Here is a 27,083-nt window from a genome sequence, read left to right on the forward strand (position 1 = left end):
TTCTACTAACTGAAGCTAAAAAAACAGTGCCCTTCATTTCGTTGGAAATCTCCTCCATAATAGAAGCACACTAGACACCTTGTACCAGAACCATTGCAATGCCCAGCACAATGGCCTGACTGCCTACCTAACATAAAACACCAAAGGCTTGAAACGTATTTGTAAGTTTCATTTTTGGTGTGAGGAGACAACCCTGTTACTACTTAGCTGGTAATTTTTCGTTGAATCCCTGTAGATACCAGAACTGTTGGCCTTCAATGCCTCAATTACAAATATTTAGCAGCCTTGGTGCACACATACATTCCCACCTCCACACATAACCACCCAGAAATAAATCCACTGCTTTCAAATCTCACCCCTCTCCATTCTGACCAGGATATAAGTGCAAAACCAGAGGATGCCGATGCACATCCGCAATACCCCCAATCATGCGCTCTTAAAATCAGAACAAAACCCCCCACCAATTTTGACTTCAATCTACCATGGTGTGAGCTTAAAGTGTAGCCTCTTAATGATTCTTAAAAAGAGACACTTGTGACCTACCTAAATGCTAAATAATACTTGCTATGCCCTATGCATCTGCACAACATGGAAGGATCCAGTCAATGTAAACAAGACTGCATGTCATGAAAAGGTGACAACTGGAGCAGTATAACCTGGCCATCTCTTCTCACTGGTACCCATCTTTGGAGAAGTTTGAAACAAATAGGTTATGCAGTGTCCACAACACATACAGGAACCACTCTGATTTATTTAAGTCCCAGCAAAATTGTTTATTAAGATAATGTTTGTGCAATATGTAGCTGCCTAGTTCGTCCTTTAGCTCAACCATTGTGTCTCTCTAGTCCTAATTTCTAATAAACATTGGCTAGTCATATGGTAATCCTGGTAATAGGATGCACTTATTAGAGTCCCCAAACAAGAAGTGGAATCTACCAAGACTAAAACTATTTAAGACTTGAAAAGAGCTCTATAATTAAAACAAAATAGCTTATCTCATATGAGGAACTGCACAATTAGTTCAACTTACTCTTCACTTTGTGATTTTCCGTCTGCAATAGTTCCTGATCTTCCCGTTCCTCTTCATCACATCCACTCTGATAACCCATTCCAGCTGGGCTTCGTTCTGCGAGACAGGATTCATACTCGCCATACGCTGTTCGATCAAACATTTCTTCTAGACTATCATTTGCATTACTGCCATCTAATGCAAAACAGAAGAAAGTAAATGATCAGACAAATTACTTACCATTGCTATTTGGTGGCTCAGTGTTTCCAAAACTTTCTCCTTCATGGAAAATGTGTTAAACTTATGGGATTGTTCCATGCAATCACATATTATTCTCATGAGATCTCACTGTTTTCAGTCTACAAATGGATTAGTCAATGAACTATGGCTAAACGATCTGTGCTCAAAGGCCAGGCTCTCGGCCCAAAATCTGCTATACACTGCCAAAGCAGAGGTTAGCTGCGCGCAGGGGTTCCTTTGTATTGATACTGGAAATGCAGTACGCCAGAGGGAATATGTTTTTTGAACAAATAACATTACATACCCGAGGTTTGAATCTGCCACACCATAAGAGAAGGACAACAAGAAATAGCTCTACAACTGTAAGATGGAGATCTAGAAGACGAACAGGGAAACTTGGCGGAAACACATTTCTTAAGCCACACATAATAGAGGCAACTGGCAAAAACAAACTGAAAATGATGTGATGAAATGTAGCATCTTAACTACTGAAAAGTAACTAATCTCTTAAAAATGGGTTGTCAAATTTCTTGCTTTAAGGAAAGCAGGTGCTACATCTTGACTACTGAGAAAACTAACAAGACGCACACATGTAGTTGAGCTTTTTAATTGGGATTTTCTGTCTAAATTGATTTTCTGGCTTTTTTTTATTCAGGAAACTGGCTTACTGCCACTGTTTGCGACTTTAAAGGAAACATATGATAAGAGCATGTATGAGGTAAGAGAGGATAGTTGTAATATCGGTTGTGTCCTGATTAAGAATCACACACCTGGCAGACATAACTCTTGTTATGTGATACTGAACTGAAATGTCTAGTAAAGACTTTCAATCATTTGCAAAACAAAGCCCCTGAGCAAACTAAACAAACAGCACAGATATGCTGTTATTACTGCAGGTTAAAAGAAGTATTATAAATAAAATTCAAACGAACAGACAAGCATTAAAATTACACACCTGGACTGTCTTCTCCCAGTGCCTCTTGTTTTCTCACTCTGTACAGCATACTTTCGCTAATGTAGGTGTTGTCCACTTCTTCACCTTCGGCTTTTGCATGATTTTCCTCCTACACATACACAGTATATTGAATACACTTTGGAGTACTACATATACTCGCAAAGTATTCATTATAAGAATTACATACCGATCAGTTAAACCATTATAAAAAAATTCTTCCGTAGGGTGATTGGTAAATATACAACATCAAATGTAGAGGTAAAGTTACTTAAAAGAAGTTTTACGATTCACAATTACATTGGATAACATGAGACTATCAAGCAATAAAAATGCAATAGGTCTCGCCTTTTATTAAGTTAAAGCCATTTGCTTTGCTATACAATACCATTAGCAAAGCAAATGACTAACTTAAAGGCGAGACCTGTTGCATTTTCAATGCTTGTTGTCTATATCTTCCTACCATGACAACACAATTATAAAACAAAATAAATTGTATAGTATTGTAATAGCATTTATATAGCACTTTGTACTCCATCGTAGGGCGCTCAATCACATCATCAGCTTGCTGCACTATGGAGGAGAGGCTTGCTTGGAAGGGTGTGTTCTCGGCTGTGGGCCTTTGTGGGAAGTATTGTGGTGTTGTGTGTGAGTGACCAGAGTGGTGCTCTTATCGTTTCTTGCTTAGGTCAGAGTGCTTAGCAGTGTGACGGAGAATAGTGAGAGACAGAATGTACTCATTACGTTAGTTGGCTGCAATAAGTTACTCTATGTTGTCTTCAAGGTGATTACTATAAACTGACAAACCACCTCCTGAGCTGCTGCAGCAATTAAGACACCCACTCTGTTGACCTTTTGGGTCGACAGGGATCCACCTGGATAGTCTGTATTTTGGTAATTGTTTGAATAAGTATTGGTTGTCAAAGAATGGAACACTTAAACTGTGGGGTATGTGCGCGATCTAGAGGGGTCTATAATACTATTAGACTAATGTATGAAGGCATGTCGCAAGTGTTTTAATGGAACGCGACTAGGGAAAAACACCAGAACTAAGCAGACTGAATAACAATGGGCCCGATTCACAGAACTAACTTAAGACAAAATCCTAAACTTACTACCATTTTGGTATTCACAGAAGGCACTTACTCATTTCGGTATTCACAGAAGTCATTTAGGAGTCCTAAAGTTAGGAGTCCTAACTTTAGGACTCCTAAATGCCTTCTGTGAATACCGAAAGTCTTAAAGTTAGGATTTTTCTCAGTTTAGGAGTAGTAAAGTTAGGAGTCCTAACTTTACTACTCCTAAACTGAGAAAAATCCTAACTTTAAGACTTTCGTTATTCAAAGAAAGGACTCCTAAATGACTTCTGTGAATACCGAAATGAGTAAGTGCCTTCTGTGAATACCAAAATGGTAGTAAGTTTAGGATTTTGTCTTAAATTAGTTCTGTGAATCGGGCCCTATATTCCCCAAAGTGTACTCTATGAAATCGTCCATGAAGAACTGGGATTAGGTTACATCATTGACCAGCTCCGACTTTGCCCCTTAAAACTTTGGCTTTCAATCTGGACAACGGAGAAACTGGATTTTAATAGAGTAATCTTGCAGGATTGTCTGAAATTCGATAAGCCCTCTCGGATTCCGTGGCTGGCTTATATCTCCCATAATATGATGTCTTTAGGGAGGGCCGATTTATATGCTAATCCCAGTTGCATAGTTAGCTCTGATCACAAATGGGTAGTATTGGCGTTTATGGATAGGATGGCAGCGGACCGGGAGGACTCTGCAATATTGAAACTCTCGGTACAACATGCGATTTTAGTTAAAACCGTTAGCAATTTAGAACTATATTTGACTTTTTTTTTTTGCAGAGTTTTATATAGCGCGAACTAGAACCGAACCGAATCAGTTATCCGAGCGCTTTACATAGCACCAGTTACGTTACATGAGGACACACTTTCATTTACATGACACGTCATCAGTGACGCTTACTGATATATTTTAGGTTGAATTTATTCCTACGATTAGATTCCTCTAATCATGGCTGTTTGAAGGATTTCAAATTGCCCCTACGAGACTGTGCCAACGTCTCGGTCAATGACACAATACATATTGTTATGACTTGTTCGAAACATAACTTACAACATAAGCTATTGCGACCAATTTTTAAATCAACAAATTTTACTTAAGTCAGGCCAGCACTGTTGTATTTATAGTTTTAAACTCACCTACAGTATGTTTCTTTCTCATATGTTATCTTTCTGGGGTTCTCTTTTTAACCGACTTGTCTTTTATGATTTTATTTCTAAAATTAAATAAAGATTATGCATGTATGAATGAACAGCTATATAACTATAGATTAATTATTATATTATTATTCCATTTTAATATGACCTGTTGTTATTATGTAGGACAATAAGGGATCTGTCACTAAATAAAAAGAAAAAGTGACTAGTCTGAGAAGGTGGTGCTTTGCGGGCCGCTAGACACGTGCCTCATAAATAGACAGAACTTATGGGTTTATTCACCCGGTTCCCATTGAGTTGGAGAAGGGAACTTTTTATACAAGTACTGGGGAATTGACTCAGATGGCCCACAAAACACCTGTGGAAGATCTTGATTACTGATGTGGGTGGTATACTACTCAGGATGATGACTAGTAATCCGTATTTAATGCAGTGAAAAAGATACTAGCTTAAGATGGCAATAACTTATGGACAGCTGGTCACGTGACTTAGGAAGCGACAAACACCGTATTCCCATTTAATTTGGTGCTGGGAACGATTTATATAAATAACGGTGACTTCATCACTATGGCCGCTGAAATAACCAATGGAGGATCATTTCTATGAATGAACATTGAGCAATCAAGGTATCTGGGGCATATAGGAGATTGCAGGGTTTTCTTTTTGTAAATCAATGTAAGTGACAGCAATGTTGAAGGCAGTGGTGAGAGGACTTTAGTATTAAAGTGTTGCCGGCAGCTTGAAGCACAGTATGACGTTATGAGGACAGTGTGCTAGTTATGACGGCTCATCAATCATGCCATATGCTCTATGAGCTTGATAAATGCTAGTAGTAACGCATGAGCCAAGAATGTTCTCGTTGTTTGATAATAATTGGTGGTTACTAACAAACGGGACTCTGTGTATTAGAGATCTTAAATGGGAGAGAGAATGATAAAATATGGCACATCGATTTATAGCAACTATGGATAGTAGTATATACATTTATTTTTCAATTGATTGGTTTCATATGTGTAGTCTTAGGTTGTCGTGAAGAAGAGTAAATACATCGCATATTTCCAAATGTGTCTGGCGTCTGAGTGATACCGACATATGCCCTATGAACCTCTGTCACGGTAAAAAAAAAATTGAAAGTGTTGTTGATATCAGTTTTGAATAAGGTGTATGTGAAATTAATTATGGCCCTTTTGTGGGTATTCATATTTGTAGGAGGACTTTGTAGGCATAATGCCTCTTTTACCCCTACTGGAAAAAGAGGGACGAGAGCACCATTGACTTCAAGTTTATGGCTAACTGAGGACATATGTATAGGGACTTAAATGTTCTATAATGTGTAAATTTGGCACGTGGAATAGCATGTGAGGCACATTTAGGCCACTGTATTGCAAATGCGGAAGGGCACATGAGGATTAATTTCTCTTGGGTAATCTATGCCTGGGCATATAACACACAATGTCTTTGGTGTTTGAGTCCGTCTAGCCACATGATATTAACTCATGAGAAGTAGTGCACTTGGAAAAATCTGGTGGAATCATCTATGCTAATGGTTTTTAATGAGATAAGTTAACTTTTTGATATTCTACTGACCCACTTAAATACATTAAAACGTTTTTTATTTTGTTCAGAACAGAACCCAACATTTTTTTATTAGGAAAAGGACACTAAGTGAGAGGTAATGAAGAAGGTGGTTATTAGTTATCTCACGCTACCGAAAAACATATGTTGGCCCTCATTGGAGTCCCCTGGCTAAGATACAGCAATGAAAGATTGAAGAAGGGCCTCCTTGGTGTGTTAAGAAGGTATAAGGTGGAGGAGTTTTTGGAGAGTGTATGATTGTGGGTGGCTACTATCAAAGCAAGAATTGATTGGGGTTTGTTCTGTTTTGTTTTATTTTACGGGGATGAATGGTTTATGACGAAATATTGTGTTTTTAATCCAACAAGGAATTAAATAATTATAGTATATGCATATATTAAGGATGTTTTCATATAAAACTGTGGGTCATCTGTATATTGGTAGATATGAATGTCAAATCTTTGAATACATCTAAAAGATGCTCAAGATAGAGGTTAAATGGTAGTGATGCCAGAATCGAGCCTTGAGTTTCAATGCAGATGTTAGTAATGAGCAATTGTTTCCAGTTTTTACTAGGTGGCCGCTGCTGTGGAAGAAGGGTGAGAACTAGGTTACAACTTTAAGGCAAAAATCTAATCTGAGTTGGTGAGCTTCAATAGCCTGACCTGGTCTATGGTGACAAGAGCTGCTGAAAGATCCAGCAGGAATGGTAGGCAGGAGTCACCTACATTAATGATAGATGTTCTTGAGAACCTGCTAGGAAGCAGGCTCCAAGTTAAATCTAGATCTGAAGCCATACTGGTATGAAGTAAGGAGATTGCTTTAATCAACAAATTAGGTCAGTTGAATGGAGACACTTTGATCAATTGCTTTAATTTTCCACAGTAGGTTAGTGATTGGTCTGTAACTGGAGGGGTTGCAAGAGTCTAAGTTGGATGCTCTTTTTACACTTGTGAAGAAATTGGTTCAGATGTCCTGCGCTACAGAAGTACTGATTAATAGACACCAGATATTCTTAATGAGATGTTAACGTGGAATTGATAATTTGGGTTGGATTGTATCTTGGATATGGTTAGAAGTATTCAGAGATTTGATTATTTTTTTAGATCCTCTATAGATATCAGAGTAGAAGAGAGTGGCAGTGGTTTATGGTTGAGGAGCAAATTCCAGTCAAGCAGAGCGTTTTTAGGTCCAATGAGTTTCAATTTGCCACTTAAGTAACCATGAACTGAGGATTCAGCCATGGTGAACTTTGAGTAGTGGGAGTTTTCTAGTGTGTGAGTTTAAATAATGTCTTGGCTTGGTTATTTGAGGTTTTGTATATAGTTTATTTTGGAGTTGACAATGGCTTTCTTCTAGTTTGTCCTGACTGTTTTAAGTTTAGTCGGTAAGACTGGAGATTTGGAGGTGTGGCAAGCCTTTTTTTGGTTTGTGGAGTCTTTTCTTATGGGTAAACAGTTTGTCCGAGCACCAAGGTAAGGAGGGTTTGAAGCGCCAAGGAATGGGTTTCAAGGGTGAAGTTTTATCGTTTTTTACCACAATTAAATAAATGGAACCAGATATTGGCAATGGTGAGAAGAGAAAAAGCTTATTTTAGTCAATTCAAGCAAAATGGTTGTCCCTGATGGAGTATAGGTGGTAGAGAACCCAATATCTCTACAGCAGAGGGCATGACACATTATTTCCCACTGACAAAATGAATACTCAACCAGTGCAATGCTAAAGAAGGCACACAAGGGGAGGAGCCAAGCTCGCGTCCGAGATGGCCGCGTTTTAGCTCGGCTCCGTTCACTCTCCTGTCTGCAACAAATATCCTGTCCTTTATCCTGCCCCGGGAAGTATTCCACGATGTGCAGTGGAACGACGATAACTCACAGGCACTTACCGTTTGCTCCGGTGATTCCTGGGGCTCACGGATCCTGAGTTACGCCCCTGTCTGCTTCGGGGCCTCCGGAGCAGCCGGACCTGGCACTCCCTGGCGGCGCCCGGGCTGGACGGGGTGGCCGGCCCTTGGTGGTGGTGTGGAGTCGGTCGGAGGGGCCGGTGTGCTAATAGACCCCTTGCGGCCTCCCGGGCCTGGTCCGGCGGTCCTCCAGCCTGGTGTTGGGGCGCTGACTTCCATGGACGGGGTTAACCGTACATCTGGCTCGTCTCCCCTTTGTTCTCCGGCCCGGCCTTTTTGAGTTCCTCCGCCAGACTCGGAGAACGGTGCCGGCGGCGTGGGGGGTGCCGGCGCATCGCCTTCTTCTGGTGGCTTCCCTTCCTGCCCTGGAGGCACCTCCGCTGGTGGTTGCCGGTGTCCTGTTTTGCCCCGCTGATATCCGGGTGGGGGTCAGTGTTCGTAGCGGCCCCGCCGGGCTTCTAAGATGGCGGCCGGCCCCATGACTCTCGGCCCTGGTGGGACCGGCGATGCGGATCCGCCGCACGGCACGTTTTCTGAATACTGCAAAGGTGAGCCTACACTTGGCGACATCCTCGCCGCCCTGCGCTCCTGGGGGGCATCCCTGACCGCACCGATCGCTATCCTGGAGAGGGGTCCCTTGGCTGGGCCTGCCGGACCCCCCTCGGTTCGTGTGGCGTCATCTCTGTTGTGTGCTGCCGGAACTTTCCTTGGGGTCGTGGACCTGGAGGCTGCTGTTGGTATCGATGTCCGGGGGTCCGCTCCCCTTCTTCATCCTGTGCCTCCTTTTGCTCTGGAGGTTCGCCAGCCGGATCCAGTATTGACCGACCTCGATGGTTCTCCTTTTCCTCTTTCGCCTCACATGGCCGAACGAAGATCCTGTGACTGCGCCGCTGGACCGGCTTTCTTCGTATTCCCATCGGAACTGTGCCTGCTTTGCCTGAGGTGGTTAAAGTACTTTCTGGATCATCCGGGACGCGATCGCTATAACTTGAGTGTTTTTTTTATTCGAATCCCTGTTATTCACCTCCGGTTCAATGCGATCTGGTTCCTGGTTCGTTGGACTACTACAGTTTGCGAAAAACGAGGACAGGGTTGAGCTGATCTTGCCTCTGTGGACTGTTATTTTGTGGTATGGTTGGGTGATCCGTTCATAATTGTATGATTATGTTTGATACTTCTGTACGTTCCTGGAGCATATCCGTGTGTTTACTATCTTCCCGTGGGCTCTGAGTGTTTTTGGGCGGGGGGTGGGAGCTGAAGGGGTTTTGATTATGTGGCTCCTCTCCCGCTGTTTTTTCCCTGTTTTCCCTTCCCCCCTTTTTAATCTACGTGATTCTTACTTTCTATATTCTTCTATATTTCGGGTTCTACTTAGGGCGACAGGCACGCTGCTGGGGGGTAGGCCATAGCCTTCTGCAGGGGTGCAGGGTGGGCGGTGCGGGGTGGTGGGGGGGTCTGTTTTATTGTATTTTCCCTTGTTCCTTTTTTTGGTTCTATGGCTCTCATGTATCCCCTACTTTCGTGGCGCGGTGTCGGCACGTAGCCCCCCGGGGTGTTTGTGCTGGCATGGCCCTTTTGGTATTTCTGCTGTCACGGTTTCCTATGCATTCATTTCTCCTGTTGCCACTAGTTCCATGTGCCGAATTAGTATTGGGTGCTTTGTTGGCCGTGGGGGACGTGCTCTGATGCTGCGCCCTTACTTTCCCCCTCCCTTTTTTCGATGTCCTTTTCCTCCCTTATTTTCCCTTTCCCCTCCCCATTTTTCTTTTCCTCCCTTGGGTTGTTGTAACGGAGGGCTTTTAGTTCTGTAACCGTATTTTTCGTTGTTTTATTATTATGTGTCCTTGTAGTGGTGGGAGGGTGTTGAGCAGCGATTGTGATTGTTTTTGATGTGGGACTCACGTTCTGCCTTTGCCAAAATATACTGTTCTTTTGGTCTTTTCCTGTGTTCGAGACCTCGGCTTGCTCACGGCTCACCACGGCCCTCTGGCCTTTACAGACTGTCATTATCCTGTGACACCCTATTTTCAATTATAAAATTAACCTACTCTTATCCTGTCCGTGATGGCGACTCGAAGACTTGCTACCTTTGCCTTTCATATGAGCTATTTAGAAATCCTGTTGTCTCTCCTGTATCGCCTCGTATGTCACTTAATTGTGGTGGCCGGCCCGATGGGTTGTAGGCCCGTATCTGTGATCGCCTTCTGTACAATAAAGGTTTTAAAAACAAAAAAAGAAGGCACACAATATGACATGAACTTTGTTAAAAGGAGGAGTTAATACAGGGCTCGAAAAATCAAAAAAATGGTACTAGTCCTGCAGGACTAGTACCTTAAAAAATGTCTTTGACCTAACTTCAACCTACTTGACCTCCGTCTGTGAAAGCGGAGCAAATGTGACAAGATAACAAGATTTAAAGGCATCTTTATTGCTCATTAACTTTGTGAGCAATAAAAATGCCTTTAAATCTGGTTATCTTGTCACATTTGCTGCGTTTTCAAAGGCAGAGGACAAAAGTTGGTTTATTTTCCTACTCTCCAGAAAGGGAGAGTAGGACTTAAAAACAGCTCGACCTTGTTAAATTTAGCTCGACTATGCGAGCGAGTGGAATTTTCGAGCCCTGTAATATAAACCTTTAATTTAGGCAGGGAAATAATGCATATGAAAATGTAAATGACTGATGTTGGAAGCATACACTAGCATTATGTACACTTTAAATGTTAATCTAAATGTTACTGATGAATACTTATTGCTCAAACTTATTTGGTACTCGCAACAAAACAGTTAAAATGACATTTTCCAACACAGCAGTTGCAATTCTAGAAGGAAGCAAGGCAATAGAACTAGTAATAGACTTAAAGATTCATAAAGAATGCAAAGAAGAACAGGCACAAAACTAGTGAAAAGCAAAGAATGAGCCTTTTTGAAGGTAGAGACTCAGCAACCATGAAATTCATAAGAACGTGAAAATTGGGGAGGCACTTTGTAAAATCGTTACAACAACAAAAAGGAGGACATAACGTGTAGGAAAAGGAGCAACAAATCCATTAAGAAACATGTAGTGAAACCCATATTTAAGAACATATACAGTTTCTGTACCTTAGTATCAATCATGGTTACATCCATTTTATACTGGGAAAGATCTGCGCCTGGATCTATACTCCACTGCATGTTCTCCAAGGAAGGTTTACCTTAAAGTACCAAAGAAACAATTCTGAATTACCATTTTAAGGGAAGTAAGAGATTATCAAGATATGGACTAGGATCCATTTGAAATAAAACATGTGCAAGTTATAGTCGAAGCTTTCAAATATGTGTATATAGGCCCTGTCTAGAGTTTCTATTGAAGCACATTTCGCTTTGCTCCCTAGGATAGATATATACAAACACATATACTCAATAGACGTATCTTGTAAGTAAAAGATATATTTGTGAATACCAACAAAAATATCGGTTTGTGGTTGTGCCATGTCTTTCGCTTGCCCATGTCTTTTAACAATGCTTAACTGATGCCTAATCGTAAATGTAGTCCTTCAGAAATCTGGTGTAGTTTTGACTGTCCGCAAATTAATATACTTCGAAAGTGAATAACAATCTCGGAATTTATATTAGGTTATAATTTTTCTACAACTAGTTTCAATCTAGGCAATTTACAAAAGAAAAGAATCAATTTAAGGAGGCCCAAGGAGGTTGCAGCAGTTTTCAGAGTGCACTAACAGCATCACCCCATCATTGATTACAACTTACGGGTCAAAACCAACATCCTAAATATTGCACAGAACAAAAAACTGCTCAAAGATTTCTCAAACAAAGAGAATACATCATCTGAATTAATTTCAACAGCTCTCAAGAGAAAACGGTACACTAGAGCACACAGAAAATGAAACCAATATTTTGTGCATTTAGACCTGACTGCAGGTTCAAATTCATCTTTCATCAACATCTAAATGTGTGGAGAAGATGTTTGACAATGCCCAAGATGGCCGGCTCCCACTAAAGTGCTTGAGCCATCCGGTGCCCCCTCTGGAAAATAGGTCATACCCCGAGCCTCTCACATCGCCACATGGAGCAGACCTGATGCGCGACAAGGGATGCCACTCGAGACCCCTTTTATCGTCCCTGGTGGAGTGCATCACTTCCAACGATCCGGAGACCCCAGGAGGGGTCACCTTCTACTCCACAGGCCTGCACTGTGCTGGACTGGGATGGGTTCCACCTACCTCAGGGCCTGGAGAAGGGCAGGTGAGTGGGAGGAGGACCCTACGTTGTGGTGTTGGCCTGCTGTCAGGCCTAGATGGCCGCAGAGACTGCAGCACAGGGGATCGGCAGGCCTCGAACAGCTATGGCTCCTTGAGCTTAACTGAGGCCGTGGATGCAGTGCTAATAATAATAATTATAATATATAATAATAAAATCATTTATAAAGTGCCTGATTACACCAAGTGGTGTGTCCCCGCGGTAGGAGCTACTTCTTGGAAACAGGTAAGAGAGACTAATGAAAAAAGCCATGCAGCAGGGGCGGATGCGATCCTTAGAAACTCACAGCTGGAAGAGCCAAGTTTTCAAACCTTTCCGGAAAGCGTTTTCTAATGGCTCAGCTCAAAGTGGAGGGGGGTAATGTGTTCCAGTTTTTGGCTGCCAAGTAGCCGAAAGAGCGCACACCCATTCTTGCTCTTTGAATTTTAGGAATTATGAGCAGGTGAGCCCCTTGTTGATCTCACGTGACATGTCGGATTATAAGGGGTAAGAAGATCATGTAAGTAACTAGGTCCCTTACCCAACAGAATCCTATGGTAAAAGCACAAGGCTTTAAAGAGGATTCTTTTATTAACGGGCAACCAGTGCAGGGCATTAAGGGCTTTCACCGATGAAGCTCTCTTCGGTAGATTGAGAACCAGGCGGCTGCCGCATTCAGAATAGGTTGCAGCCTGTGTAGACTTTTTTGTTGTTGCTCCAAGATAGAGGACATCCCCATAGTCCAGCTGTGCTGTAGCAAGAGAGTGAAACAGGGTTTTCCTGGCTAAAATGGGAAGAATATTCAGAGGTTTTTTTTTCATTTTGAGAATCCCAAAACATTTCCCTGTGACTTTCCTAGTATAGGTCTCAAAGGAGAGTTTGGGGTCAAGCCAGATTCCTAGATTTTTAACTTCCTCTTTAGGAGTGGGTGTGGGACCAACATCTGGACCCAACATCAGTGGGCTGAGCCCCTACCCTAGTACGCACACGGGAGGCTTCTGCCTCTCCTCAACCCCATATATGGTAGCTTTGCCGAACTAAATACAGATGGGCCTCTTTTGCTCTTCTGATGCACACGTCCTTATCTGTGGTTTACCTAATGGCTTGTGCCCAGACAACCTGAGGACAGACATACTGTAGCGGTGGACTCCTATGTCTGGTACGACTTCCTACCCCTGATGTTTGAATGCTGACTGCCTGATATATCCAAGGCTGTGTTGGATGGACTACTGATCAAGGTATTGTGCTACTGTGGTGCCTTGTCTCTTCCTGAACACGTAAAGCATACTTACCAGGTGGCCCTATTTGTAGCAGTATAGGACAGGACACCAAACATATATATATCAGAGAATATGTTGAAACTAAGGTGCGATGCTGCTATGGACATTGGGCATTGAGTTCTGTACAGACAACCTTGCATGCTTGGACATCAATCGCCCATTGTGGGTCCACGGTGGAGCCGCAGGTTTAATCTGAGAGACTTTGGTACAGATGCCAGACTCCTGACCATCATACATCCTTGCCCACAGTTATAGTAGGGGAATTGCATATCTCTGCATCAGGTGGGCTCTAAAACCTGAAAATTATCAAATCTGGAGACCACCTACATACCCACGATTAATTTTGAAGGACGAGCCCTCTTAACAGATCATAGATTGCCCTTCCAAATGTCCATGGGTAAAACCCCATGCCAGCTTCTTTTCAATTACATGGTGGCTGGAAAACTGAAAGCCGCTGCATCCACCATGACAGATGTCACTTTGGAAACGTTACTAAAGAAGCTCACGGATATCAAGACAACAATTAACCGGATGCATGCACCAAATCCACAGCTGCCGATCTTAAATCCCTTCGGACGGACTTCAGCCCCCGGCACAAAGGACTTGATGACGCTGATTGTAGAGTGGAGGCAAGTAGTGAGGTGTGCCACCGCCACAGAAAGTTAAAGGAGGTTGAGGACCATAGTTGCAGAAATAATGTCCATTATTTTGGTTAGCTGGAGGCGAAAGACCTGGATGGTTTCCTTACGTTTTTCCTCCCAGAACTCACGGATCTGACCTTCATGCCCGGTTGGAGTTCCAAAGGGCCCACATTATCAGAACGGGGTAACCTGTGTGTCGAAACACACAACAACAAATTATTGCTTGTTTTTTATGACATCACCAGGCAGGTAATTACGGTGGCTAAGTAACACAACAATTCTTTCCTTTATCGTGGTGCCAAAATTCATATCGCAGGAGATTACGCATATGATACAGTGATACTTTTTAATAATTGCTGGCATCATGACCGACCCTACAATGACTGGGTATTCATTAAGCCTCCTGGAACTGGCCAGTTTGGTTCTCTCTATAGATGACATGCATAAAGAGTTTGATGATCCGGATGATCTTGAACAATTCTTGTCCTCACTTCCTGGAACTGACATGAAGATTTTGTGACCTGACATTGCGAGCCAACGGGCAACGACAATGGGATTGGACAAAGAAAATCTTTAACGGGAATGCCCAAGTGTGACACCCCAAAATGGCAGGGGTTGGATACTGTACTGTGGAAGGTGCCTCTAGATGGAGCCGACTCTCCTCTGAGAGGCCCCAATAAGTCGTGCCCACCCATCAAACCCGGACTATACGCAGCCCTCAGTCAATCCAGGGAACTTTGCTCTCTCTCTGAGAGATCACATAGGTGAGATCCATCTGATACTTTGAGAATTGCGGATGGGTGGACATTTATCTGGTGATTATGGGGGCTGGAGTGGAGTGTTTTGTCTCTCTTGTTCTAGGCTGCATGACTGGATTAGCGCCTTCTGGTCGAGTTCATTTCCCTCCTTTTGCAGTTACATGCTGCATTTGCCCGGGGCCTGTTCAGGAGAGGGAGATGGTTTTGGTAAGGCTGTGCGATCCAGAGTGATCCTCGTTTGTAACATGAATACGCTCTTGATGGGGGTCCGGGATGGCGGAGGGTCAGTAGGTTTACTTGCCTGTTTAAAGCAGTTTATATTTCTCATATTCATTAGAACCGCATACTACATTCCTTTCTAGTGTGTTACGTTATTGCTTATTAGAACGCCAACATATACTTGGTGTACAGTGCTTTATAGAACCTATTGTCACTTATTGCACCTCACGTGGCACAATTGTCCAAGAGCCACACCTACTATTGCTGCCCCACTTCGGATATAGGTGTCTGTTTGCTGAACCCACCGTGAGGGACTCTGATCTATCACTAACTCACATGTCTGCCAGAGCAGTCCAAACGACTTTGCATAATCTATCAATGTCAATGACCTCACTAACTACATTAAGAGGAATAAAGTACTGACAAATGTTGCTTTGAAGTCCCCAGACATTGTCTTATTACAGGAGACACATCTCTCAACTGGAGTGCAGCAATAAGACAAAAGAAACTATCATAACATTTAAGGCATTAGTAGGACATCACTTCAAGCATCCCTGCCCTGTGTCAGCTTCCTGATTGGTCCGGCTGATAGATTTTGAGCTCCAGAGAGACTGAATGTGAAATTGAAAAGAACCAATGGAAATACGCGGCAAGATGAGGTGACTTCTGCCGCTCATCAAGGTTGCCGGTTTTCAGATTTTGGCGACAAAACTGAATGCTTCAGCAAGACTTCAAACTCATTGAATATGGCATTGCGGGGCTCTCACTGGCCACATCCGCCTGACCAGTCCCGCTGGAGGATTCCAACTTCCATTTTTATGACTAGGCATGAAGGTAGCTTTGTTGGTGGGGGCAGTAAACTCTTAGGGTTATCTGACCAGCACTTGATCATGGCCGGCTTGAAAAGGCATTTAAGACCTGGTGTCACTCACATCCGTAGACTTCTATTGGAACATTTTGCCATTTAAAGCTAGGTAAGCTTATGTATTCCGATCCTTTATCTGATTTTGACCATTCTTGTCTCATGTACTCAAAAATAATTTCCCCTTTTACTAAATTAGTTTGGGAATGATATCGTTTGATCTTCATGACTTTATAGTTGTTTGGTGCTACTTGAATACATCATGCCTTTGACATGCTTTCTCTGGGGAAGATCTGTTGCTTAACACTTTTGCTGCCAGGGTTTCTAAACATTTTAAGTCCTATTTATATGTTGTACGGGCAGGGAAAGGGCTAAGCCATAATCTGGAAGAAATTAGCACAAGGTTCCTCGTAGAAGCCTCTAGTAACCGGTCAAGGCATTATATTATTATTTTGGTGGGAACATTGAACTCCCAACTAATAATCCAGGCTAATACAGTGACCGAAAATAATTATTTTTATTAATGTACTAAGCAAGCACATACCTTGTTCTCTTTCCAGCGACTTGCTCTGTGGATTTGCCATACATGGGTTCAGCTGAAGCACAGATGCTGGTTCACATATCTTCTTTTCAGTCTTGTTTTTTTTTCTTGGGAGCCCATGCACAGCGGTAACCTACCAAAGAGACAATACAATCAATTCACCACTCTGTTCATCCATTTATCTATACGTTTACCTGTATGTCCATCAGGAGCTGCTAGTTCTGGGAAAAAGAGGCAGGGTGGGGGAGGGGCCAGGGGGTGGGACAGAGGACACCGAAGATAAAAAAAGTATTTTTACAAAAGAGGCAGGGGAAACAGGGGACAACGAAGATAAAAAATTAAAAAATACAACTTACCTGCTGCCCTCAGCATTGCGTCACGCTCTTACGCTTCTCTATGCCACTGCAGGCAGGCACAAGCTACCAGCCTGTCCTGGGGACAATCCTGTAGCTGCTCCCACATGAGAGCAGCTTCAGGGTTGGCCTGAGCACCGATGATGTGCGTTTCAGGAAAGACTAGGAGTATGTGCCTGCTCTCTCCAGCCATGTAGCTGGGGTTGGAGAGGGGTCACTGCGCATGTGGTTTTTGGCCAGCCTGAGACCGCCAGCCTAAAACCACATGCGCAGTGTAGGCAGAGCTCATTACACCCCTTCCAGCCGATCATAACCCTGACCCCGCACCAAGCTAAATAAAACAATAATAAAACGGGTTTAACCCGTTTTATCATTTCATTTTTACATTTTTAAAACTACTGGAGGAGTCGCTGTTGCCATCCATCCACCTATCCGTCCATTCACCCACCCCCACAAATCCACCCACCCATATGTACCTTTACATCATCAAAAAGATGATCGGAGTCATTAGCAGCCTTTAACAAGGGAGCAGTTTTGAAAGAAGAACTATCCTCTTGCTGCAATGTTTTCTCGCTGGAAGTAGTTGCGCCAAGAGGCTGGTGAGTCACCTCCTCGGCGCAGAGATCCTCTGTGAAGCCTCTGGCTCCCTTGTAGCTCCCATTATATGTCTTGGAAACCTGCTGCAGTGCATCATACAGAGTAATTTGCTTTAGTTTAGCTTTACTAGTGCCTCTTGTATGGTTTGTTTCTTTAGAACGAACACCTGAAAATCGGTCTGAAAGATCAAGAGGTTTATCAACTGAACAGTCTGCCCTGGAGTCTGTTCTGACAGGGAAATTATTTTCCTTGTTAAATGTCTTTTCACAGCAGGTATCGCTTTCAGGGTCTTCCTCATTTTTTCTCTTTTCACCTCTACCTCCAAGTCGTTTAGATGGTATGAATAATTCATTCTTTTCAGTGGAATCTTCTTTACTGGGACTTGTACAAGAAAACAGTTCACTTGTACTTCTCTTCAAGACCATGTGCCTGCTTGCAGACGACTGACTGAGTACAGTTTTCACCTCCGGCACAAACACAAGAGGGGCAACAAGGGCTACATCTTCCGATTTTGATCTGCCTTTCAATGTCCTGAAGTCTGATGTGTTGTGTGAGGGGACTGTTTTCGCATTTACTTTCCTTCCAGGTCCTAAGAGAGAAGGGGAAGGGCACATTTCGATCTCAGGGCTATCACTGGTAACAGCTGGTGCTCCGAACACAGGCGAAGCTGGAGCATGGGCCCATTCTGCATCACCTTGTATTTCCTGAGAAGAGTCCTCATACCTGAATAACAATAATATTTATTAATTGTAATATTTTTTACACTTTAAACAGCACTTTTGTGAAAAAGAGTAAAAGCAAATAAAATGTTCACTAATTTTTATGCATACTTTATCATTAAATAACAAAAAAGACAAATTTGTGGTAACAATTATCTGTCATACCTTCAAACGTCTGCTGTAGTATTTGTCACTGTGACAAAGGTGACTGCAAAAACAATTTCTCTTTTTGTGAATTTCATGCATTTTCCAGTCTTTTCCATCTAGTGGTTTTACACATGAAGTGGCTGGATCTAAACTAGGCTGCTTTTGCTTTAACTGAATCTGTCCTCACCAGATTCAGAAGACATCCTAGTGTTTTTCAGGGACCTTACATTTTTTATTCCGCATGCAATATTAGCTGATGAGGTGGCTGGGTTCCCCACACATGAAGCAGACCCTCCCTCCCAGAGGGGGGCCAATACTGGAATGGCTGTTATGGACTTGCAGGGTTTATCAGGGAAGTTAAGGAGAAAGGAAAATGCTACTTACCAGTATGCAATCTGTTCTTGGCATGTAGAGCTGCAGATTCACACGCTATGCATAGATCGCCATCTGGTGTTGGGCCCAGATGTTTGCACTTGGTTGTTGTCTTGTAAGAAGTCTTTGGAAGTCACGAGATAGGTGATTCCTCCTATGGACTATAGTGTGCATGGGCATCAACTCCATCTTCGAATTGTTTTTTTCCACATGAAAGGAAAATGATGGAGTTTTGTGAGAAACAGAAAGAGATGTCCATGTATGTTGTATGTAATTAAGATAATACTGGAACAGATAAAGGTAGCCAGGGAGGCAGGTGGGCATGTGTGAATCTGCAGCTCTACATGCCAAGAACAGATGCATACTGGTAAGTAGCATTTTCCGTTCGGAGGCATATGAGCTGCATATCACACACTATGCATAGATTGTATAGCAGTACTCTCCCTTAGCGGCGACCACTAGTATCTGTTGCAGTAGTCTGAAATAGTATTTTGAGTACAGCCTGGCCCACATTAGCTTGTTGTTTTGCCTGCACATCTACATAATAGTGTTTTGTGAATGTGTGCGGTGTAGTCCATGTAGCTGCTTTGCAGATATCATCTAAGGGAATGTTCCCTAAAAATGCCATGGAAGCCCCTATTTTGTGGGTAGAGAGGGCTTTAGGGGGAATAGATAGTGTATGTTTTGCTTTGTTATAGCAAATTTGTATACATTTGACAATCCACCTTGCAACTCCAGACTTTAATATGGGATTGCCTTTATGTGGTGGTGAGAAGGCTACAAAAAGTTGTTTTGTTTTTCGAAAAGGTTTTGTTCCGTCAATATAGTAAAGAAGTGCTCTTTTTACGTCCAGTATATGAAGAGCTCTTTCTGCTACTGTTCGTGGTTGCGAGAAGAACACTGGCAACTCAACAGATTGGTTGAGATGGAAGAGAGAAATAACTTTTGGAAGGAATTTGGGATTTGTCCTAAGAACCACCTTGTTATGATGGAGTTGTAAAAAAGGTTCTTGACTAGTTAGTGCCTGTAACTCACTGACTCTTCTGAGAGATGTGATGGCTGCAAGGAAAGCGACTTTCCATGTAAGAAATTGTAGCTCACATTTATGTAGAGGTTCAAATGGAGGACCCATTAATCTAGTGAGGATGATGTTTAGATTCCACACTGGAGAGGGTGGTACCCTGGGAGGATTTTTTCTTTTGAGGCCTTCCATAAATGCTTTAATGGCAGGTACCTTGAACAATGATAAATGCTGTCTATTTTGCAGGTTAGCTGCTATGGCAGCGAGATGTAATCTAATTGTTGTGTATGCTAGATTACATCTTTGAAGATGCAGGAGGTAACATATGATGTGTTGAATGGACGCATCTAGAGGATTGATTGTGTTATTGGTACAGTATATAACAAATCTTTTCCACATGGTTGCATAGCAGGCTCTAGTGGTGGGGCGCCTAGCCTCTCTGATAACGTTCGTACAATCAGATGGAAGATTGAGTAACCAAATTCTAGGACTTCAGGAGCCAGATCGCTAGGTTGAGCTGTGCTGGGTCTGGATGTCTGATCTCTCCATGGTTCTGTGTTAAGAGTTGTGGGGAGATGTAGTTTTTGGTGTGGGACTACTGATAGTTCCGTGTAATGTTGTGTAACATGGTTGCCTGGCACATGTTGGAGCAACTAGGATTAGTGTTAGTGACTGCTGTTGCAGCTTGCACACCACTCATGGAATGAGCGGGAGATGCGGAAAAGCAAATGCAAATCTGCCTGACCAATTCATCCATATCGCATTGTCTTTGGACAATGGGTGTGGATATCTGGCGGCGAAGCTTGGGCATTTTGCATTTGAATGTGTGACGAAAAGATCTATCTCTGGATGCCCCCACATTTGAAAAAATGGCTGAAGAACTTGTGGATGAAGTTTCCATTCATGAATCTGTTGGCTTTGACGACTTAACAGATCTGCCATTTGATTCTGTATTCCTGGAAGATGTTGGGCTAAAAGGAATATGTTTTGAGTAATTGCCCACCTCCATATGCTCTGTGCTGGTTGAGAGCTGCAGAAAGTGCAGTCCCCCCTGTTTTTGTAAAGAATACATTGCTGTTATATTGTCCATCCGGACTAAGACAGTTTTGCCTGATGTGTTTCTGGAATGATTTTAATGCCAGAAAGATTGCAAGTAACTCCAAATGATTGATGTAGAGTAGCTTTTGCTGAGGTGTCCATGTGCCCTGTATGGTGTGATGTAGTAGATGAGCTCCCCAGACGGTGAGCGATGAGTCTGCTGTTAGCACGATCTGTGTAACCGGCTCTAGGAACGGTCACACTTTGAAAAGGTTTTGGGTATTCCACCACTGCCGACAGCGATGTGTGGGGCCGTCGACCAACAGCAGATCTGTTAGCTGACCGTGAGCATGGTTCCACTGACGTGCTAAGCATTCCTTTAAGGGGCTCCATCTGGAGTCTTGCGGGAGTTACTATGAATATACAATAGGCCACCATCCCTATTAGTTGCATAAACACTAGAGTTGGAAGCGAGTGTTGTGGCTGGAATTTTGTTATAAGGGCTTGCATGCTTGCTATCCTGGCTGGATTGAGATACGCTTAAACCCAGAGGCAGTGGGTTCGCGGACGCTGGCTGCGCCTGGGATTGCTTCTTGTTATTTTTAAAGTGAACTGTTTTTAAACACTATTTTGTGTTTTTTCTCCCTTACCTGCCGCCGCTGCCTGCCGCCTCCTTCCCGCTCCCCTAGCCCCGGTCCGGCGCGGCTGAGTGCCGCTTGATCCGGAGGGCTGACGGGGTTGCGGGCTCCATCTTTGGTGGGGCAGTGGTGGGTCACGGGTGAGCGCTGTAGTTATCGCGCTCCCATTTGCTCAAAAGGGACGCCCCATGCGCACCCGCAGCGGACGCGCGCATCGGGCGCGCGCATCGGGCGCGCCAAAGGCAAGCCCGTCTGCGCCCGTCCGCGGCCAGCCGGGGCTAGGGGCACTCCACTCTGCCCAATGTTTTACTTTTTCATCAGCCCAGCTTCGAACTATGCAAGGTCCGTGGACTTTGGCCGATTCGATCATTGCCAAAATCTCAAAATTCGGCCTTACGCCGACTTCTCCCACCCCCCATATTCTGGCCCCAGTCCCTCTTTCCCCTGGCCCTTCAGCGTTGCCCCTTCCTGTCCCTGTGACTCCTGCAACCTCTGTCCTCCTTTTGAACACTAGATCGGCGGTCAAGCATTCTCATGAACTCTTTGTTCTGCTAGACACGCACCCACCTGATCTATTGCTTCTTACAGAGACTTGGTTCTGCCCGGACTCTCTCCCAACCCTCTTGGCCACCCTCCCCCCCTCCTATTATGCCATCCGCGCCGACCAGCCGGCAAGGCTGGTGCTGCCGTGGCTCTCATTGCCCGTACGCATCTTCACTTCCAGATATTACCAGCCCCCCCCATTTCAATGACTGACTACTTAGTTGTTCGCTCCGCCTCCTTCTCGCCACATCTCACTTGTTTGCTTGTGTATCATCCCCCTCAAACTACAGCGCACTTCCTCCACGCCTTCAAGGACCTGCTAGCTACCCTAGCAGTCAATAACTCCTCCATCCTGGTGCTTGGCGATTTTAATTTCTGGCTTTCCGATCCAGTTGAGGATTTTTCGTCTAAAGAATTCTCTGACTCTCTCTCCTCTTTCAATTTTGTGTTTCATGTTCACAGTCCCACTCACATCCATGGCCATATTTTAGACCAGGTTTGGTCGCTCAATTGTCCCGTTTCCTCTTTGGTGGTCTCCCCCTGTATTTGGTCTGATCATTTTTTAGTTTCTTTTTCTTTGTGCCCTACCCTTGTTAAGAAATTTCCCCTCCCTAGGAACACACGGGCCCGGAATTGGACTCATGTGGACATGCCATCGCTTTGCCCTCCCTCTCGGTCTCTCGTCCTAATCTTGAAGATCTCCCTTTCCATTGTCAAATGGACTCCCTAAATAATTGGCTCAGCAGAGGCTGCGATCAGGTGGCCCCTCTCAGACGAGTTTCTGCCAGGCGCAATTATGATGCTAATAGGTGGTTTAATACCGCATTGAAAGAGGAAAAACTGGCTCTCCGGCAAGCGGAGCGTGCCTGGCGACGCACTTACAGTCCCACCCTTAAAATTCAGTACACAACTCTTCTGAACCAATACAAGAAGTCCATTTTTCTTGCCAAAACCGAGTATTTCTCTTCTAAAGTTTTGCTCGCCGAAAACCAGCCCAGAGAAATCTTCTCTATTGTGCAAGATCTGGCTTTTTCTGACAGAGTAACCCTCAAACCCTCCCCTTCCCAGACCCTCTGTGATTCACTCAATAGCTATTTCTCAGACAAAATCATAGCTATTAAGTCTAATCTTGTTCCTCCCTCCCCCTCTTATTCGGATCCACAGCCCTTTTCTCCTCAGATGCATCTTGAACACTTTCCCCCTCTGACTACAGAAGCCTTCCTGTCTCTCCTCTCGACGGTTAAGTCAGGTTCCCCATCCGATATCTGCCCTGCACACATTTAAAAACAAATTTATCTGGCCTGTCCCTCCCCTCCGCTCACTTTCCTCAATAACTCTCTGGCTCATGGTACGGTCCCTCAGTTCCACAAATCGGCAATCATCATTCCTATTTTAAAAAAGCCTTGTGCCGACCCATCTTTACTTGCTAACTATCGCCCTATCTCCCTCCTCCCTTTCCTCGGCAAAATTCTGGAACGTCATATCACTAGTACACTCAGTACCTTTGTGGAGGAGAACGGCTGCTTAGCCTCCCGCCAGGCTGGGTTTCGTCCAGCACACTCCACAGAGTCCGTTGTCCTCTCGGTGATGGACAACCTCAGAGAGGGCATGGATGCTGGCCAGCCCCAGGCTTTGGTTCTCCTTGATTTGTCCGCCGCCTTCGACACGGTAGACCATTCCATTCTTCTGTCCCGTGTCGAGGCGGCCGGCATCGGGGGGTCCGCCCTGGTCTGGCTGGCATCCTTTTTGAGGGATCGCACTCAGGCCGTCCATCTGGCCAACTTCTCTGCTTCCCCTCAATCAGTCCACTGCGGAGTGCCACAAGGTTCCTCTTTGTCTCCTTTGTTGTTTAATTTGTACATTTCCCCTCTTATTTTTGCACTTCAGCAGATGGACGTTACCATCTACAACTATGCTGATGATCTTCAATTGGTTTTTAATTTATCCTCTTCCCCTGAGTCTATTCACAACTTTCACTCTATTATGTTTTTCATTAGGGACTGGATGAGCTTTAACCATCTGAAGCTTAACCCCGACAAAACCGAGTTGGTTCTGACGGGAGGCTCCTCCAGTCCCTGGTCCCCTTTTTTTTGGCCTTCTTCCCTGGGTCCCCCTCCAACCCCTTCTTTCTCGGTTAAAACCTTAGGGATTAAACTCAATGCGCACCTCACCCTGCACCCACAGATTAGTTCAGTTGTCTCCTCATGCTTTCTCACTCTTCGCACTATTCGTAAGGTGTCCCGTTTTTTCTCTTTTTGTGCCCTCAAACTCATTGTGTCTGCGATGGTGATTTCCCGCTTAGACTATGGCAACACCCTCTATAACGGTGTCCCCGCTTACAATATTCGGAGACTCCAACTGGTGCAGAATCAGGCAGCCCGACTTGTGTACAATCTGTCCAAGTCCCATCATGTTACCCCGCTGCTTAAAGCTCTGCACTGGTTGCCTATCGGGGAACGTGCCTTGTTCAAGATGGGTTGTATCACCTTCCAGGCTAGGGCAGGGATAGCCCCTCACTTTATTTCTTCCGAGATCAAGGCATACTGTCCCAGCAGAGAGCTGCGCTCCTCTTCACAATCTCTTCTGGTTGTCCCTCGTTTCAAGAAGAAGAGGTCTGGTGGCGTAAAATTTTCTACGCTCGCGCCCACCTTCTGGAATACCCTTCCCCTCTCCCTCAGGTTCTCTCCCCATTATTTAGAATTTCGAAAATCTCTAAAAACATTTCTGTTTGCTCAAGCTTTTCCACGTTAGTCGTCCGGCTCTTCACTCCCCCTTGGTTTGTGTCCCTAGCGCCAAGAAACCGCGTGGTGTATGTGCGCTCTATAAATATTTTAATTTCAATTTTGAGGTGTTTACTGTGGCACCTAGATATTGTTGGATGTGGGACGGTTGTAGGTGAGACTTTGTGAGGTTTATTGTAACCCCTAAGTTGTGGAGTAGTTGGATTGGGGTGCGTGTGTGATTTACACACTGGGTATGCGACTTGGCTGTTATGAACCAGTCGTCCAAGTATGGGAAGACGTGAATTTGTTGTGTTCTTAAGTGGGCTGCTACCACTGCCAGACATTTTGTGAAGACTCTGGGTGCTGTGGCGACTCAGAATGGGAGAACCTTGAACTGATAATGCTGACCGTCCACTACAAATCGAAGATATTTCCTGTGAGCAGGGTGAATGGGAATGTGGAAATAGGCGTCCTTGAGATCTAAGGTGGCAAGGAAATCGCCTTGTTTGAGTAGAAAAAGGACCTGTTGAAGAGTGACCATATGAAAATGGTCTGATTGTATGTAGAGGTTTAATGGTCCGAGGTCCAAAATGGGCCTCAGGGTTCCGTCCTTCTTTGGAATGAGAAAATACAGGGAGTAAACCCCTGTGTTTTGATGATGCAGGGGAACTGGTTCTATTGCATGTTTTTGTAGGAGGGAAAGCACCTCTTGTTTTAGAAGTGTTAAATGCTCTGTTGACATTAGACCCTGTTTGGGTGGTATGTTTAGGGGAGTTGAAGTGAGCTCCAGGCAATACCCGGATTGGATAATTTGTCTCACCCACCTGTCCATGGTAATGGTGTTCCAGACAGGTAGGAACTGTAGCAATCTTCCCCCGACCGGAGTATAATGGTCCAGGGGGAGTGAAGGAAAGTCATTGTTTGGAGGTGGAGGCAGTGCAAGTATTGATAGTTTTGCCTCTACCCTTTTTGATATTGCCCCGTAGCCTCCTCTGTAATAACCTCTGTTTGAGGAGGTCTGGGTGGGATTTTTATAGGAGGTGGAGGAGTTGTCAGTGGTAAAACCTCTAGAGGCGCCCCTATAAGAGGAGCGACTAAAAAAGTCTGCGATTGCAAAGCTCTCATTGATTTGGCAGAATCCGTATCTTTTTTCATCTTTTCTAAAGATGAATCTACACTAGGCCCAAATAAATGCTCCTGGTCAAAGGGTTGGTTTAATATGGTAGTTTGAACTTCGGGTTTGAACCCCGAAATACGTAGCCAAGCATGTCTGCGCAAAAGAATACTGGTATTAATAGCTCAGGAAGCTGTGTCTGCAGCATTCAGAGCACATCAAATAGATGTATTAGTTATAAGTTTCCCTTCCTGGATGAGATCATTGGTCCTTGTTTTATATTGATCTGGAAGGTGTTGTAGTATGGTCTCTAGTTCGTCATAGTGCGCCCTCTCATACCTAGCCAGCAAAGCCTGTGTGTTGGCACTTCTCCATATGTAGGCTGCCTGGGACGCTGTTCTTTTACCAGATGTGTCCAACAGTTTTGACTCCTTATCAGGAGGTGGAGCATCGCCTGAAGTCAGAGAGTTAGCCCTTTTCCTGGAGTTGGAGACTACCAAAGAATCTAAGGGAAGCTGCCCTTTAATGTAAACAGTGTCAGCTGGGGCAGACTTGCATTTCTTTTCCACTCCGGGGTTAATGACTCTAGCCCTTACAGGATCTTTAAAGATTTCAGGAGCGTTTTTGATTACCCCTTTTAACATTGGGAGAATGGAAGTGGACCGTTGAGATGGTGCAAAAGTGTCCATGAGGAAATCTTCTTCTTTAAGGTCTGTGTGCAAATTCACACCGTGGTATTCTGCAGCTCTGTATTTGAGCTGAGTGAATCCTATAGTGTCCGCTGGAGGGGATGGTGTAGATGGGTAGATATCATCTTGTGGTGTGTCAGGAACATCTGGTGTGCCATAATTGTCCCACGGGTCATTTGGGATATTAAGATGATTAGGTTCCCCTAAAGGTTCATCATCCCCTCCCTCCCCAAAGTCGTTATCATCCTGAGGTGGAGGAGATTGTAAGAGTACTGAGATGGGATAGGAGAGATGTGGTGTGGAGGAGGAGGTGGAGAAGGATTTCTTAAAGGAGAAGTGGCAATGTCTCTTTTCTTTAAAGGCAGTGAAGCTGGTGCAGGTTTGTCAATTTTCCTTTTGTTGGAAGGACTAACTATAAGGTGACCTGTGTTTGGGACTATTTCGAGAGTTTTATGGGTTGGATCAGGTCGAAAAAGCTCCTCCTCTGGAGTGTTGTGCTTGGGTGCCGATTTTTTCAGGTCCGGCTGTTTGTGTGGCACAAGTTTTGGAGTTGTTTTATGCTCCTTAGGTTTCAAATCAGGAGTTTTCCTGGGTTCTGAAGGTTTAGTTGGGGTCTTCGGAACTTGTTGTTTGTTTGGATCTGATGATTTTTTCGGATCCGAAGGTTC

At 44.1% G+C, this 27,083-nt stretch overlaps 1 protein-coding gene across 2 annotated transcripts in view; it reads right to left on the reverse strand.

Annotated features, from left to right (window-relative positions):
• Positions 1–27,083, reverse strand: part of RBBP8 (RB binding protein 8, endonuclease) — a 451,013-nt gene that overhangs the window by 64,319 nt on the left and 359,611 nt on the right. For both annotated transcript variants that reach the window (XM_078687426.1, XM_078687425.1), the window contains exons 11-15: positions 17,291–18,134; positions 16,465–16,594; positions 11,024–11,115; positions 2,205–2,313; positions 1,031–1,204 (exon numbers count right to left, since the gene is read on the reverse strand). In XM_078687426.1, the coding sequence (XP_078543552.1) occupies positions 1,031–1,204; positions 2,205–2,313; positions 11,024–11,115; positions 16,465–16,594; positions 17,291–18,134 (1,349 nt within the window). The remainder of the gene's footprint in view (positions 1–1,030; positions 1,205–2,204; positions 2,314–11,023; positions 11,116–16,464; positions 16,595–17,290; positions 18,135–27,083) is intronic.

This window comes from Lissotriton helveticus, chromosome 4_1 (genome assembly GCF_964261635.1).
Source record: "Lissotriton helveticus chromosome 4_1, aLisHel1.1, whole genome shotgun sequence".
Lineage (NCBI taxonomy): Eukaryota > Metazoa > Chordata > Amphibia > Caudata > Salamandridae > Lissotriton > Lissotriton helveticus.